An 18167-nucleotide genomic window follows, 5' to 3' on the forward strand; every position below is an offset into this window, starting at 1 on the left:
ATGCCACATTTCCTTGATCTGTTTATCCATTGATGGATGCTTACATTGTTTCCATACATTGGCTACTGTGACTAATGCCACAGTGACCTCGGGGAATACAGATACCTCTTAAAGAAAATGGTTTCCCTTTTGGGGGCAGGGGAGGATATATATCCAGAAATGGGATTTCTAGATCATATGGTATAGTTCTATTTTTAATTTCTTGGTGAACCTCCATGCTGTTTTTCATAGTGGCTGTACCAGTTTATATTCCCACCAACAGCGCACAAGTTTCTTTTTTTCTCCACATCCTCACTGGCGTTTATTATCTCATCTTTTTTTAAGGTTTATTTATTTGTTTTAAGAGAGAGAAAGACAGTGCGAGTGGCAAAGGGGCAGAGATAGAAGGAGGGAGAGAGAATTCCACACAGGCTCGATGATGCCAGCCCAGAGCTTGATGTGGGGCTTGAACCCGTGAAAACATGAGATCATGACCTGAGCCAAACCGAGTTGAATGCTTAACAGACTGAGCCCCTGTCTTGTCTTTTTTATGATAGCCATCCTACCAGGTGTGAGGTGATATTTCATTTTGGTTTTGATTTGCAGTTTCCTGATGATTGGTGATGTTGAGAATCTTTCCCTGTACCTGCTGGCCACTTGTATGTAATCTCTGGGGAAAAAATGTCTATTCTAGTCCTCTGCCCATTTTTTAATGGGATGATTTGGTTTTCCTTGTTTATTTGATTTTGAGTTACAACATTTCCTTGTGTATTTTGGATATCATCCCCTTATTGAAAGTGTGGTTTGAAAATATTTTCTCCCATTCCATAGGTTGTGTTTTTGTTTTCTTGATTGTTTCCTTTCTTAGGAGAAACTCTTTAGTTTGAAGCAGTCCCATTTATTTTTGCTTTTGTGGCCTTTGCTTTTGTATCAAGTCCAAAAAATATCATTGCAAAGATCAGTATGAGAAGCTTCCCCTCTGTGTTTTCTTCTAGATGTTTTACACTTTTAGGTCATCTATTCAAGTTTTAAGTCCACTTAGAGTTGATTTTTGTTTGTGATGTAAGGTGGGGGTCCAGTTTCATTTGTTTGCATGCGTCTGTCTGGTTTTCCCCACATCATTTATTAAAGAGACTATTCTTTCCCCCATTGTAAATTAATTGATCATATATGCATGAGCTTATTTCTGGACCCTGTCCTGTTCCTATTGGTCTATTTGTCTATTTTTATGCCTGTAGTATACTATTTTTATTATTATAACTTTGTAACATAGTTTGAAATTGGACATGTGATGCCTACAGCTTCATTCTTTTTTCTCAATATTGCTTTGGCTATTTTGGAGTCTTGTGATTCTGTACCAATATTAGAATTATTTGTTCCATTTATATGAAAAATGCCATTGGAATTTTGACAGGATTACACTGATTCTGTAGATCACTTTGGGTAGTATGGACATTTTAATATGTTTCCAATCTGTGAACATGTGCTACCTTTCCATTTTTCTCCTTCTTTCTGAATGCAGCCTTGCTGGATAAAAGGATTCTTGGCTGCGTATTTTTCCTGTTCAGTACATTGAATATTTCCTGCCACTCCCTTCTGGACTGCCAAGTTTCAGTGGACAGGTCTGCTACTACCCTTATGTGTCTACCCTTGTATGTTAAAGACTGTTTGTCCCTAGCTGCTTTCAGAATTCTCTCTTTATCTTTGTATTTTGCCAGTTTCACTATGATATGTCATGGTTTTGACCTGTGTTTGTTGATTTTGAAGGGAGTTCTCTGTGTCTCTTGGACTTGGATACCTGCTTCCTTCCCCAGATTAGGGAAGTTCTCAGCTATAATTTGTTCAAATAAACCTTCTGCCCCTTTCTCTCTCTCTGTCTTCCTTCTTCCTCTTCTTCTTCTGGAACTCCTGTGATACAGATATTGTTTCATTTCATGGAATCACTTAGCCCTCTAATTCTTCCCTTGTGATCTAGTAATTTCCTTTCCCTCTTTTTTTCAGCTTCATTTTGCATAATTTTATCTTTTATTTCACCTATTCTCTCCTCTGCTTCTTCCATCCTGTCACTGTATCTAGTTTATTTTGCATCTCACTTGTAGAATTTATTAATTCATTATGATTAGTTCTTAGGTCTTTGATTTCTGCACCAATAGATTTTCTGCTATCTTCTATACATTTTTCAAGTCCAGCTACTAGTCTTATGATTGTTATTCTAAATTCTTGTTCAAATATATTGTTTATATCTGTTTTGAGCAGTTCTCTGGATGTCATTTCTTCCTGAATTTTATTTTGAGGAGAATTCTTCCATTTTGTCATTTCAGCTGTTTGTCTTTTGCATGTTTTAATAGCTTGTTATGTCCTGCACCTGGGAGTACTACCATATTGAAAGGGAGTCATTCACTGTCCAGGGCCTGGCACTTCAGGAAGGTGTTTTTGGGGTATGTTGCGTGTACTCTGTTGTTGTGTTTTGGCCGCTCTATCCCACCGGTCAGTCCTCTGCAGAGCTCCTCCTTGCGTGTGGTGGTGGAATGTTTGGACCTTCCACCAGGTGGACTTTGATTTGTTTGTTGAAGTCACCCTGGTTTTTCTTTCCTGTGGTTAAAGGTCAGGAGCTACGCAGCCTGTGGCAGTGACAAATCCATGTGTAGATTCCAATCTCACACACCCAGAGAAGAAAAGAGACAGTAGGTGGCATCCAAGGATGCAGCATTGGGACGGGGGCGGGGGGGTGGTGGCAGCGGCATTCACCCAGCTTCTGTTCTTGCACCTACTGCCACCTGGGACTCCAAATTCTTTTTTATGGCTGAGTTATATTTGATTATATATATCTATGTCACTTTTTCTTTATCCATTCATCTACCAGTAGACACTTGGATTGTTTCATATCTTGGCTACTGTAAATAATGCTACAATAAACATAGGGGAGCATATATCTTTTCAAATTAGTGTTTCTGTTTTCTTTGGATAAATAACCCAGTATTGGAATTATTGGATTGTATGCTGTTTCTCTTTTTTAATTTTTTGAAGAAACTCTATCCTGTTTTCCACAACCGTTTCATCAGTTTATACTCCCACCACCAGTGCACGAGAGTTCCCTTTTCTCCACATCCTTGTCAACACTTCTCTTTTCTTTTTTTTTTTAAGGTTTATTTATTTTTGAGAGAGCCAGAGACAGAATGCAAGTGTGTTAGGGGCAGAGAGCGAAGGAGACACAGATTCCGTAGCAGGCTCCAGGCTCTGAGCTGTCAGCACAGAGCCTGATGTGGGGCTTGAACTCACAAGCTGTGAGATCACAACCTGAGCAAGTCGGATGCTCAACCTACTGAGCCACCCAGGCACCCCAACACTTGTTATTTCTTATCTTTCAGTTATTAGCCATTCTCACAAGTGTAACATATCTCATTGTGTTTTGATTTGCATTTCCCTGATGGTTAGTAACATTGAACATTTTTTTTAAAAAAATGTTTTAATTGTTTAATTAGAAAAAGAGAGTGCGTGAACAGAAGAGGGGCAGAGAGATAGAGGGAAAGAGAGAATCTCAAGCAGGCTCCATGCTGTCGGTGCAGAGCCCAGAAGTGGGACTCGAACTCACAAACCATGAGATCATGACCTCTGAAATCGATAGTCTGATGCTTAACCAACTGAGCCACCCTGGCACCGCTGAACATCTTTTTATGCGTCTGTTGTTATGTGTCTGGCCATCTGTATGTATTATTGGGATAAGTGTCTTTTGAGATTCTGTATCCATTTTTCTATCAAGTATTTTTGATGTTGAGTTGTAGGAGTTCTTTGTGTAGTTTGGATATTAACCCCTTACCAGATAAATCATTTGCAAACATCTTCCCCCATTCAGTATGTTGCCTTTTTTTGTTGTTGTTGATGGTTCCCTTCATTGTGCAAAAGCTTTTTATTTTATTATCATCTCAATAGCTTATTTTCGCTTTTGTTTTCCTTGCCTTAGGAGATATATTTAGAAAAATGTTGCTAAGGCTGATATCACAGAGATTATTGCCTATGTTTTCTTCTAAGAGTTTTATGATTTCAGGTTTTACATTTAGGTCTTTAATCCATTTTGAGATTATTTTTGTGTATTGTGTGAAAAAGTGATCCAGTTCCATTCTTTTGCATGTAGTTGTCCAGCTTTCCCAATAGCATTTATTGAACAGTCTTCCCCATTGTATGTTCTTGCCTCCTTTGTAATCTGTAATGTATTACAGAAGATTAATTGGCCATATTAGCATGTCAGTAGTTTATTTCTGGGCTCTTTATTCTACTCCATTGATCTACGTGTCTGTTTTTGTGTCAGTACCATACTGTTTTGATTACTGTAGCTTTGTAGTATATCTTCAAATCTGGGATTGTGATTCTTCCACCTTTATTTTCCTCAAGACTTCTTTGGCTGCTTGGAGTCTTTTGTGGTTTCATACAAATTTTAGGATTATTTGTTCTAGTTTTGTGAAAAATTCTATTGGTATTTTGATAGGAATTGCATTCAATCTGTAGATTACTTTCTGTAGTATGGACATTTTACCAATACTAATTCTCCTAATCCATGAGCAAGGTGTATCTTTCCATTTGTTTGTGCATCCTCAATTTCTTTTATCAGTATTTAAGAGTATAGGACTTTTGCCTCCTTGGTTAAGTTTGTTCCTGGCTATTTTATTCTTTTTGCTGCAGTTATAAGTGGAATTGTTTGCTTAATTTCTCTGTTACTTCATTATTAGTGTATAGAAACAACAGATTTCTGTATATTAATCTTGTATCTTGAAACTTCATTGAATTCACTTATTCAAAATTTGTTTCTGGAGTCTTGGTTTTCTACAAGTATGGTTTTCTACATATATGATATATATCTACATATATGATATATATCTACATATATGATATATATCTACATATATGATATATATCTACATATATGATATATACCTACATATATGATATATACCTACATATATGATATATATCTACATATATGATATATCATCTGCAAATAGTGAAAGTTTTACCTTTTCCTTACCAATTTGGATGCCTGTATATATTTTTCTATTCTCTCTATATATTCTCTCTATATATTCTCTCTCTATATATATCTTCTGTATATATTTTCCTTCTCTGGTTGCTGTGGCTAGGGCTTCCAATACTATGTTGAATAACTGTGGTGAGAGTGGACATTTTTTTTGAACTTCTGGTCTTGTTTGACCTTTGAGGAACAGCTCTCAGCTTTTCACTATTGAGGATAATGTTACCTGCGGGTTTGACATTTATGGCCCATATTGTGTTGAAGTATGTTCCCTCTAAACCCACTTGGTTGAGAGTTTTATCATGAACAGATGTTGAATTTTGTCAAATAGTTTTTGTCTATTGAGATGATCAGCATTTTTATCTTTCATTTTGTTAATGTGATGTGTCAGTTTGATTTGTGGGTATTGAACCATCCTTGAATCCATGGAGTAAATTCCACTTTATCATGGTGAGTGACCCTTTTGATGTATTGTTGAATGTGGTTTGCTGATAATGTGTTGAGGGTTTTTGTATCTATGTTCATCAGGTATATTGGTCTGTAGTTTTTGTTGTTGCGTTTTGTCTGGATTTTTTATTAAGGAAATTCTGGCCTCAGAGAGTGTATTTGGAAGCTTTTCTTCCTCTTCCATTTTTTGGGATAGTCTGAGAAGAATAGATATTAACTCTTCTTTAAATGTTTGGTAGAATTCACCCTGACTTTTGTTTATTGGGAGATTTTTTTTTATTACTGATTCAATATTGCCACTAGTAATGTCTGTTTAGAATTTTTATTTATTCTGGATTTGGTTTTGCAATATTGTACGTACATTTCTAGGAACTTATCCGTTTCTTCTACGTTGTCCAGTTTGGTGGTATATAGTCCAGTAGTCTCTTATAACCCTTTATAGTTCTGTGGTGTCAGTTATTACTTCTCCTCCTACATTTCTGATTTTGTTTGATTCCTTTCTCTTTTCTTTTTTTTTTTTTCCTTGATGAGTCTGGCTAAGGTTTATTAACTTTTTTTTATATTTCCAAAGAAACAGCTTTGGTTTCATTGATCTTTTCTACTGTTTTTTAAATCTCAGTTTCATTTATTTTCACTCTGATCTTTAGTGTGTTTCTTTCCTTCTATTAACTTTGAGCTTGTTTGTTCTCCTTTTTTTGTTTCCTTTAGGTTTAATGTTAGATTTTTTTTTTCTTTGAAATTTTTCTTGTTTCCTGAGGTGGGCCTATCTTGCTACAAATTTCCCTCTTAGAACTGCTTTCACTGTGTACCAAAGATTTTGGACTGTTGTTTTTTCATTTTCATTTGTCTCAGGTATTTCTATTTCCTCTTGATTTCTCCATTAATCCTTTGTTTTTTCAGTAGCATGTTGTTTCGCTTCCAATTGTTAGTGTTTTTCCCACTTTTTTCTTTAATTGATTTCTAATTTCATACCATTCTGGTTGGAAAAGATGCTTGATATGATTTCAGTCTTCTTACATTTACTGAGACGTGTTTTGTGGGCTATACAGGATCTGTACTAGAGAATGTTCCATCTGCACATGAAAGGAATATGCATTATTTTGGGATGGAATGTTCTGTTCAGTACATTTGGTCTAATGTGTCATTCAAAGCTACTGTTTCCTTATTGATTTTTTTGCATGGATGATCTATATATTGATAAAAATGGAGTGTTAAAGTTCCCTACTATTTTTGTATTACTCTCAATTTCTCCCTTTGTGTCTGTTATTTTATTCATGTATTTAGGTGCTCCAGTGTTAGATACATAGTTACTTACAATTGTTTTATCCTTTTGTTGGAATGATCCCTTTTTCATTATATTATGTCCTTCTTTGTCTCTTGTTATGGTCTTTCTTTTAAAGTCTTTTTTGTCTAAGTATTGCTACCCTGGTCTTTGTTTTTTGTTTCCATTTGTGTGGAATTTTTTTTCTATTCCTTCATTTTCAGTCTGTATATATCTTTAGGTCTGAAGTGAGTTTCTTATAGGCAGCATGTTTTTTGTTTTTTGTTTTTTTAATTGATTCCATCACCTCATGTCTTTTAATTGGAGCATTTAGACCATTTACATTTAAAATAATTATTGATAGGTGTGCACTTACTTCCATTTTGTTAATTGTTTTCCAGTTTTTATAATTCTTCTCTGTTCCTTTCTTCTCTTGCTCTCTTTTCCTGTGATTGATGACTTTCTCTAGCACTATGGTTGTATCCCTTTCTCATTATTTGTTGTGTCAGGTTTTTTATTTGTGGTTACCATGAGGTTCTTATATAACATTCTAAGCACATAGCACTGTATATTGGTGGTCACTTAAGTTTGAACACCATCTAAAAGAACTTCATTCGTAAACTTTTTCATGTTTTGTGGATATATGGTCATATTCTACCTCTTTATTTTCTGAGTCCTCTGAACTAACTTTTAAGTTACAATCGATTTTACTACTTTTGTCTTTTAACCTTCATACTGGCTTCATAAATGATTATTGCCTCTACTGTATGTTTGCTTTTACTTATAAAACGTTTTTCTTTCATAATTTGCTTCTAAATATAGCCTTTTTTTTCCACTTAAAGGAGTCCATTTCACATTTCTTACAAGGTCAGTTTAGTGGTGATGGCCTCTTTAACTTTTGTTTGTTTAGGAAACACTTTATCTATCCTTTAATTGTGAATGATAACCCTGTGGGTACAGGATCAATGACCATTTTCGTGGCCCAGTGCAAAATGAAAATGTGGAGGTTTTTGTTCAAAATAATATTTTATTACTTGTAAAACATAAAAGGGTAATAGCAATATGTGAGTAACAACATTTATGTTACAACATGTGATACAAATTGCAAACAACATTTTGATCCCATAATTTTGTATAATACAATAAATAATTTGTTATAGCAATATATGTGAATATATAAATATCTTGATCATAACATTTTTAGGGTTCATTTTTCTATAAACTTTTATTAAGTCATCAAAACTTATTTTAGCAACTGCATTTTTCAATTAATATAATTGAAAATAATATCAATCACCTGATTAATGTAAGATCACAAATAATTTTTGTTAATTTTCAGTTTTGAGAAGGATCTTTCTGCTGATGCAACTTAGTGGTGCTGTTAAGAATATTTCATAGGCTAACAACATTAAGATAAATTTCTTTTTTTTTTTTTTTTTTTTTTTAATTTTTTTTTTTCAACGTTTTTTATTTATTTTTGGGACAGAGAGAGACAGAGCATGAACGGGGGAGGGGCAGAGAGAGAGAGGGAGACACAGAATCGGAAACAGGCTCCAGGCTCCGAGCCATCAGCCCAGAGCCCGACGCGGGGCTCGAACTCACGGACCGCGAGATCGTGACCTGGCTGAAGTCGGACGCTTAACCGACTGCGCCACCCAGGCGCCCCTAAGATAAATTTCTGATAAATTATTTTGAAATATAAATTTGAGCATGTCTAGAGCTGGTTATTCTTGCAGAATAATTTTTCTCAAAAGATTTAACTCTTCTTACAAATCAATTTTTTAAGTCTGAATGTAGGTTTAAATGTTACTCTATATCATGGCATTTTAATGTTTCCTCTGATCTTTCCTATAACTTGTAGAAGTTGTACAAGAAGCTGAAAGTTAGTTTCATGATTTGTATATAATTTAAAATGCCTATTTATGAATTCTAAAGCTAGATCTTCAATCACAAGGGAAAACTATTTTATAGTTGTTTGTTAATAACTGGCCCATGAAAGTTTTTAGATGAAAATGGAGGGTGGATTCTATGGACTGTGAGGGTCTTTAATTTCTATTTCCAAGCCTGTGGGGATTTGCTTTGCATTGTTGCAGTGGTTTTCAAAACCAGAAATGCTAAACTCTTTGAAGACTTCTAATGACTCTCTGATAGTTTATTATGATGTCTGTGTGCACACTTTTATGTTGTTAACAAGTTACTATCAGAGTTTACTGCCCAAGTGCTGGCAGATATTGTTCCAGTGCTCAGGCCAGAGTTGTTATCTGTGCAGATGCTTCAGAGATGGGTTCCAGGGATTGACAGGCAAGCTGGCCTCCCACCACAGGTTCCAGGGCCAGCCACCCCTATGTGGAATACCTCCTTTTTCCAGGGCCAGCTTCTGCTGCAACTGACACCATTGCCATTAATATGGGTTCAGGTTCTGGTGCAGGAATTCCCCTCAGGGACCCCTGGTCCCTTAGAGTGCACTATGTATGCATGTGTACATGCCTGGTATCCAGGCCAACTGCACAGTATGGCATGGTGCCCACTGTTGCCTGACTGATCTTTACATTTCATTTTCCCATTGGACTTCACTTACAAAACACAACTTCAAAGATAAAAATTAAGAATTTCAAGATAGTGCTATCAGAGCATTAAACCAAAGAGCCCTATACAAGTTCACAGGTCACATGCCCATGAAACCACTCCTGAACCCAGTAGTTCAGGGGTGATTTTGCCCATCAGGGTGGGTTTCCTTGGATTCTAATAGTGGACGATTCCAATTAAGCTTCTGAAAGCAAGAGTGCCAAGACATATTAGCACCAAAACTAGGCCCCCACCCAGGTTTGGCACAGAATGGCATCTCTTCCCCTCTGTAGAGTGGTTCTCTAAAAGATCTCCCAGAAGACTCCAGTGCTGGGCGGTCCTTAGACCTGCTTTCAGCTGTACTCTCCTTCATTAGGGACGATAGCCAAATTGAAGAGTAGGAGTGGTAGCAGCAACAGACTTGGAAATTTCCCAGTTAGGATTGTGTTGCTCAAAAGTAGTCCGAGATGTGTTTGGTTTAGGATGAAGGGGGAGGTGCTCTGCTGCACACCATCAAGCACATCCAAATTGCTGGCAGCTCAAATATCCTCGACTTTAAGGCCATTGCAGTGTTAACATCCAGTGGGCAAATGGAGGCCTACGCCTAGTCCAGGCTTGAAAGCGATACAGATCACTTCCTATGCAAATTCCATTGGCCACAACTCAGGAATACAACATACCTAAGTATACAAGGGCTGGGATATGTAGTCAAATTCTGTGCACAAGATGAAGAGGAAGCTATTTTCGTGTTCAGCTGCCAGTCTCTGCCACAAGAAATTTGAAAAATGGGAGACTGGTAATAAAATGTGTATAATGTGTCCCCAGACCTTCTGAGAAAGGCATGTCCATGGGAACACCTGGTATCTTGGGGCAGACTGCCTTGAAATGCAGCTTTCCAGCTGTGATTCCTTGTACTTGACAATGTTTGGTTCACATTACAGCTTATGTTCTGGGAAGAGCACACGTGGAGCATCTAGCATTAAACAACTGCCAGCCAAGCTGGCTGGCATTTCTCAGTATACATGATCAAGTTGGCTTGACTGTACTTGACTGTATACTTTCTCAGTATACATGATCAAGTTGGCTTGACGCGTTGAACAGTCACGCACTGTTAAACTGATTCTGTAGGTGCAGATCAAAAATGTCAAAATCAGGACTATGGAGGCAAAAAGGAGCATTGAGATCATTTTAACCTTCTACCTGCCTCACATTGAACAAGAAATTCAAAATCAAAAATGGCAAGTAAATTGAGTGTATAGCATTAAAGACTCAATGCCAGAGGCTCACTTAAAATGATCTTCTGTGTAATTTAGTCTTACACCAAACCACATGATAGGATTTATTTTGGTAAATTTCAATCTGATTTTTGATGGCAAGGAGGAGGATATGAGTATCAGGCAATAAAATTATTCCTTGTCAATATTTTAGACAAAGAAGCTGGGGCGTTTGTTGAAAGAGGGTACCTAGCTGATTGGGCAAAGCCTTACAGGTAGAACGTCTGGAGCAGTCCTAGTTAATACCTGATATTGTGACATAATCGTTGAAAACACCCCTTTCACTCTCAGAAGAGCCCTGGTTTGGACGATAAATTACATAGTAACCCTATGACCGGGGAACAGTATGTTTATGTGGCCACCACTGTTCAAGGTTTGGTCCGTAACTTTGCAGAATTGGCAGTTCAGGGGTGTCAGGACACCTGGGCTGATTCAGGGCAGGAGGAAGTGGATTCACATCAGGGAAATTACGGGAGATTGATGCTTACACCAGAACGTTGAATTTTTAACTTATTATGAAGACTGCCAAGCAGAGTAGAAACTAATGTGGGTTTGTTATTGTGTTCTCTCCCTTGAAGGATTGTCTCCGCAGAAAGCCAATGTTCATGATCATTATTCTTGCGGATGAGGAGTCTCAAGGTGACCGGTGTTTGCTGGAGAAGCTGCTGTAATTTGCAAGACACATTTCAGTACTCAGTACCCACAGGAAGTATATACAGCCCTTGTCCTACTAAAAGTTTTTCTTTACAACCGGGAAAGTGGCCTTGGTTATCTTTCCAAGGAGATATTTGGTTAAAGCATCAGCTACAGGTAAAGAATAGGGATGCTTGGTTGAAACTAACCTTTTGTTCTTTACTAAGTCTCAAGCCCCCTCACTCACTTGCAGGGCCTGGCAAGGCCAGTGTCAGTGGCCGACATCCCCTGATGCCTGAGGTCCAGCCAGAGGCAGCCCTGTCCTTTCTTCCCCTGCTGCGGGTTGCAGAGATCCTCAATATTCTGGAGTGTGCTTAGTGTGACTCTCGCCCCCAGCCACCACCCCAGTTCCCAGTAGACAATAGACACGATGGCCAAGAGAGGATTAAAATCAGTTTTATTAATAGGTTGGAGAGCACAGCTGGGATCTGAGACCCAAGTGAGGCTTCTTTTGTCCTCTCTGAAGTGATGGCAGCTGAGCCCATTGGGCGGGGCTCGCCAAACTTACCCACCCCATCACAGACCGAGGCTGGTGTGTGGAGAGCCGAGTCCTGGCTGGGCCCACCACGGGCTGGTCCTGCTGGGTCTGTTTACTGCATGTAGACTGGAAGCCCAAAAGCAGGTCCAAGAGAAAGAGAGAGAGAGAGAGAAGAAGCAGGAGGACAAGTAAGCAGGGACTTTTAATACATTATCTCCACCCAGTAGAGACAGATGGCCCAAAGAGTCTCAAATTCATCAACCACAACCATCCCGAGGTCACCCCACAGGTGGAACCTTCTCCCCAGTACTTTCCTTCCAGGCTGGAATGTGGTTAAGAGATCTTTTCCCTGTTGGGCTAAGCAAAGACTATAGGAATAAGGAAAAGGGTTTCTCCCAAGAGATGAGGTTGGGTCAGGAGACTGGACTTCTCAAGGAATAAGTAGCCCAGAGTCACCTTGTGTGAACCTTCCAGTCTGTAGACACTAAGCCAAATAAAGTTGTGAGCTATGGCAGCTAGAGCTGGGACCATAGGTCCCTAAGTCACCTCATGCCTGAATAATAACCACAGAATTCTTTTCTTGCCTGTACTCTACAGCCTGACCTCTGACGACTGCTGAGTAAGAACTTGACAGACTTCCCCCACTCCCCACCCTCAGGTGGGCAAAATGGATGAAAGTGGTCAAAAGGTACAAACTTCCATTTATAAGATACATAAGTCCTGGAGACGTAGCATACAACACGGGAACTCTAGTTAACAATACTATATTGTACTGAAAGTTGCTAAGTGAGTATATCTTAAAGGTTCTCATCACAAAAAAAATTAAATAATTCTGTGAGGTGATGGATTTTGACTACACTTCATGTGTGATCACTTCACAACATATACGTATATATAACCATTACGTTCTACACCTAAAACTAATAGAGTTTTATATGTCCATTTTATCGGAGTAAAACAGAATGACAGACTTGAGGCCACCACAGCTGAGGTACAATTTGGCTTGACGTCTATGGTGTTCCTATAGAGCGCCCTTTTTGCTTCAACAGAAACACCTTCTGATTTAGCAATCAGGTATGGAGTTGTTAGCTTTGTGTCAAACCAAAGCAGAGGGCCTTTTAGGCCATGCTGTATGGAAGGGAAGATAAGAATAGAATAATAAGATTCTTCCAGAGCCCATGAACAGAAGTTTCATGGCAAGTGTTGCATCTGACGTGGCTCTCTCTGGCACAGGAAAGCACCCTTTTCTGCCAGAAATGACTACCTACCAATTTTTTAACATTCTGCAATCCTTCCTCCTATCTGTAATGAAGAACCCTCTCTTCTGTTTTTTTCCATGCTTTGCTATTTCTCTAGTTATCTTAATGCCATTAATTAGACTATAGCTATCTTTTACATCTGGGTGCATTTTCAGTACACTCAATATTCCTGGTTTTAGCCTGAGTGATTTCTGCAAAGGGTTGATTCCATCCATTACTTGTAATTTTGCTTTTTGTTTTGTTTTGTTTTTTCATACTATCACCATTCAAGGGTGACCTCATTCATGGTCAAATATGGCACCTTTCTGTAGTTTCCAATAGGCTATTTATACAACTCTCCTTTGAATAAAACTAAATGATTGCAGAAACATTTTTCCCCAGAGTATTTTTATTAGGGATTCCTGCCACCATATTAACATATAAAACAATCTGGATGTTGACATAGAAATGCAGATTTCACTATACAAAGATAAGGCTCCAATCACAGGTCACATGGCCCCAGTATCTCTAGTATTTCAATGAAATCAACTTTTGAATTCTTCCCAGAGTTGTCTTTATAAATATTAGACAAACCACAAAATATATTCCAAATACATAACATTTTACAGTATGTTCCAAGCACAGACAGAAATACACGATACTTTACCTACATTTTTTTTCATGATCAACTTGCATTAGCACTAAAGACAAGACTGTGTGTGTATATGTATTTGCCATATATGTGTGTATGTATAACCACAAATGTACACACAGTTGTTTGAACTGTGGAAAATTGAAAGCTTTGAGACTGTGGGTTTTATCCACCATGATATCTGAGAGGGAAAAAGAATAATATGTTACAAACTCCTCAATTGGGGAAAAATAAACACAACTGTGTATGAAAGGCATGTCAGTTGTGTGTATAAAAATACACACACATATATACAGATTCATATATAAACACATCTATACCAATAATATGGAATATACATATACTCACACACTTGCTTTGAATTCTGTATCTCACTATGTTATAAACTCACCATCCTTGGAAGCACTTTTCTCCTCATTTGATTCAGGCAGCCGGTGACTGTCTCCTAACAAAACTTAAGTGGATATTTCTAAAAGGCTGATGCCACTCTGACAAAAAGGTATGTCAGGATCCAAGTTTTATGTTTGGTGGCTAGTGCTTAAATTCAGCAGACCCTATTCTGTTAACTCCTTCACTTAAAAAACATTTCTATTCAATAATGATGTTTTTTGCCTGAAAGAGATGTTAGCTGGAAATGTTAAAAGTAATTTGTTACTCCCTAATATAAATCTGCATGGTTGGATTGTGTGTGGCATTTATCCTGTCAATATTCAGGGTTTCATGATGGGCAATAATATATTACTTCCATGATTTAAAAAAATATTTAATATTACTTTAAAAGGGCAAGGGCTAGGTTTGTTATGGCTAGAACCTCAAAGGAAATGATAAGCATGATGACAAGGGGGACTAATTTTGTGCAGACTATACTGGGTACCCTTTTGTCAGAAAGTATGACTTGGAAGTCATAACAAAGGGGAGTAAAAACCTTTGAAAACTTCCAAAATAAACTATAGAAAATCTATTGCTACCAATAGAATTGGTATCAAATTTCAGGCAATAAAGATTCTTCAAGAAAAAGCAAAATAAATCACTGAAAGCACGTGAGAGAAAACACCCTACAAACTTAATAGCAAATGTGTATTATAGTTTGCTCAACTGAAGGCTTCATGAGCAGACTTTTTAAAACTTATTTTCAAACTTAAATGTCTAATACAGTGCTCAGAGCTCCATGAATGAGTAGGACAGGAATGGCCAATTTGGAAATCAGGCTCATGATAGAGTTGACGCATCTATTACAGTTTAGGAGAGAATATGGGCATCCAATCTCTTTGTAAATGAAGGGATTGGAACATTCTCAATCCAAGGAGAAATCCCAAATGCCCTAAACTCCATACCCTTTTCTTTCTCAGTTATACCACGGTATTGGTGGGATCTGTTGCCTCCCCATGCAGAGTACTTGTCTTTCTGTTGTGGATTTAATGGTATGAAGGAAGGTACTAGAACATTTGTCCCCTCTGCTATCTGGCTAGGGAGTCATTTTACTATTTCACCCAGGCTGAAATGGTGGATCACCTAATGAATCCATTCTACTTTCTTAATGGGAGCCCCAATTATGAATGAGTTAAGATCTTAAGAAAAAAAGGAATATAATGGCCAACACAAACGAAGATCATCAGCATGATCAATAAGTCAAAATCCATTCTTTTCATATCCTCCCCCCATCCTTCTCACACACACACTTCTTTTGAAATTTCTTCCACAGAATCAAAATGAATGGCATGAGGGACCAAAAAACTATGCCTTAAAGTTTCTCCACTTTTATTTAGATCCACTTAAACATATTCGTGTCAACTCAACAGCAAGTACACATTATATCATCCAGTACCATGCATCAACACCGCTTTCAGAAAAGCTGGTTTGCCTGCCACCACTTGCGTACCAGCCTCACCAGAACTCCTGTTTTGCCACTTGCCCCATCCCCATCTGCTTCCACTCTTGGGTTAATGTACGATCATGTGCGATTAACTACCATAACTTTTAACTTTTTTCCTTTAGTTTCACTTTCTTTTAAAAACGTTCTGCTTCCCCAACCAAAATATTATGGACAGAATGCAAATGAAAGTAGTAAGTCTTCTGGTCCAAATACTTTGAAAAACAGACTACCCAGTATCTGCTTGAGTGTTCTTAGTTTCTACATCCTCTAGTTCCATCATCCATTTTAAGAGCTTACTTACTATAGTGTCTTCCTACCTATTTTCTATCTCCTCTGAAGGTAACAAATTATGTAATTGTTCAGCCAAAAATATTTTAAAAAACAAACCAGTGCCAAAACATTAAAAAATTCCCGACATACCCTTTGTGCATTAGTCTTACAATCTGTACACTTAAATAACTCCAGGAGGCTTCTTTTTTTTTTTTTGCTAAAAATTTACCAAAATATTTTGAACACATAAAAATAGTTTTAAAAAAACAGAAAACAAAAGCCCAGCATAAATTTAGTTGTATAGGCATCGGTTAGAGGACATTGTTTTCACTAAGGATTATATTCAAAAACTTTCTCTTGGGTTTTTACTAAAATTCTGATTCTGAACCTTATAATGGTGCTAACTATTAAAAAAGGAGGAAATCTAATTCAGCGCAACGTATTCTGTATTATGATATAATAGATAAAGAGTATGTCTGTAGTATACTAAAAAATAAACATTTTTGGTTAAAGGCCATCTTCCTGACCTAGAACTAAAATAACTGCATTTGACTTAAACTTACTTAGCTGCAGTGAATTATGGAAAGCTAACTTAAAGTTTTTAATAATCAGTTATGAGTAACGAACACCTGTTGATGGCCCCATGACCATTCGGAACCAGGTAGTTGCTGAAAAAACCAAAAAAACAAATCACTAGTATTGAATATAGCCCTTAGTCACATGAGATATGAACTTTATGAGCAACCCAGCATGTAGAGAATGAGGTTTACTTTGCCAGCCACCCACTCCTTTAGAGGACAGTAGTAGTCATAGTGAAACTGCTCAAACTCTGGCGTCTGGCGGATTTCACATAAGAAGGAGAGATCAATACCTGACTCCAAAAGGAGGAGGAGCAGGGGGAATACAAAGAGCAGCAGCCCCAGGCCCACCACAAGGAGCCTGGAAAAACTCTTGACCAGTGGGTTCACCCGAATATGGCCGCTCAGAATGTCATAGCTCCACGACAAAGCTTGGCGAGCCTCCTTCAGCTCTTCTTCTTCGGCCATCAAAAAGGCATTTTCATCTGCTTCCAGTTCCTCAAATGAATCTGTGTCTTCTCTTTCCAACTCCAGCCTTGATGGACAGTCAAAGAGCATGTCAATCTCATCATCATCAACAGGGGTGGGGAGCAGGCTGGCACTCGGGTTGTATGCCAGTTCAGAGATGGTCAAGGGCTCTTCTTTTATTTTATCTTCCTCTTCACTTGGGGGGTTTTCATACTCCCGGGCTTCCTTCACTGGCGAGCTAGAGATCAAGGGGGCAGAAATGTCTTCTTTGGGTAAGGGAATACCTGTAAAGAGACATTTTTTACCCTTAATTTTATATTTCAGGTTGTGGGTTCCCTACCCCACCCCCACAAAGATCTGTAGATGGAAACCAACCAAAAAAGAAAAAAATGGAATTCAGGAAATTATTCTGTGGAATCCTAATTTTAACAGGGTCTGTTACAAAAAATGACTTTAAGGTCAACATGCTAAACCCCAAATAACCAATGGTTGGCAATATCTGTGTGTGCGGTTATGGTCTGCAAACTTCCAGCTTGGGCCATGTCGGCGAGAATAAGATGACAATAAACCACTATTGTAATTTTGAGCGGTGTCTTTTAGAAGTCAACACTATATAGTACTTCACTGCATGACAGATTATAGAATCTGTTCAATGATAGTCTATTTTTACATATTCTAGGTACAAGTTAGTGGTTTCGAGATTTAGATAACTGCGATCACGTATGCACAAATTTGCACCTTGCTCCCTTCATTTAACATTTTAACATTCTCTATGTTGAAATGGATGCCCATTGGGTTGAGTCACAGCTAATGGCTATGGAGAGTAGTCCCCAAACCCATGTGACAGGAAGGGCTGGTGAGAACACCTGGAAGCTGCCGTACTCAGCAGTGCTCAAGCTAAGGGGTAGGTGGGCAGGGCTGACTGCCCTCAGGGCAAAGCAAGGAGCCCTGTTGGCCAGAAAAACTGCAGCATGAGTCAGCTTGAGTGAGGACAACAAAGAGCCTTACTAGCCTTTGAGCTGCTTCCCCTGCCGTGTCCGGGCAGGGAAACTAATTCATAGCCCCACTCATTGCTGAAAATTTTAAGCCCGCCTGACCATGGAGCCTAACCAGCACACGTCGGATGTTGCATAGACCATTCAACAGTGGCACTTGAATGCAGAGCAAAACTAGTGGCCTCACCTGCCTGGGCTTTCCAGTGCACACTCTTGCTTAATCCAGGCCCCCAGAGAACAAACTATGCAGGTCCTGCATCCCATCCTGCTGCCCTAGCAGGGCAAGGAAGCTAATTCATAACCCTACCTTCCCTGCTGAGTCCTGCATCGAGTCCTGACCATCCAGTAAGCCTACCCTGAAAATCTAGGAAAC

At 38.3% G+C, this 18167-nt stretch overlaps 1 protein-coding gene and 1 long non-coding RNA gene across 4 annotated transcripts in view; one reads left to right on the forward strand and one right to left on the reverse strand.

Moving 5' to 3' along the window:
- Positions 1–12389, forward strand: part of LOC122205100 — a 62607-nt gene extending 50218 nt beyond the window's left edge. Inside the window, exons 2-3 of the long non-coding RNA XR_006195900.1 lie at positions 11128–11359; positions 12318–12389. This is a non-coding gene — a long non-coding RNA (uncharacterized LOC122205100). The remainder of the gene's footprint in view (positions 1–11127; positions 11360–12317) is intronic.
- FRMD3 (FERM domain containing 3) overlaps positions 11656–18167 on the reverse strand; it is a 310742-nt gene continuing 304230 nt past the window's right edge. For 2 of the 3 annotated variants that reach the window (XM_042913164.1, XM_042913166.1), the window contains one exon: positions 14243–17083. In XM_042913164.1, coding sequence (XP_042769098.1) covers positions 16488–17083 — 596 coding nt within the window. In that variant the 3' untranslated portion in view covers positions 14243–16487. Of the gene's footprint in view, positions 11847–14242; positions 17084–18167 lie in introns of those variants that run through there. The other variant, XM_042913165.1, reaches the window with a different exon arrangement.

This window comes from Panthera leo, chromosome D4 (assembly GCF_018350215.1).
Source record: "Panthera leo isolate Ple1 chromosome D4, P.leo_Ple1_pat1.1, whole genome shotgun sequence".
In the NCBI taxonomy this organism is placed as follows: Eukaryota; Metazoa; Chordata; class Mammalia; order Carnivora; family Felidae; genus Panthera; species Panthera leo.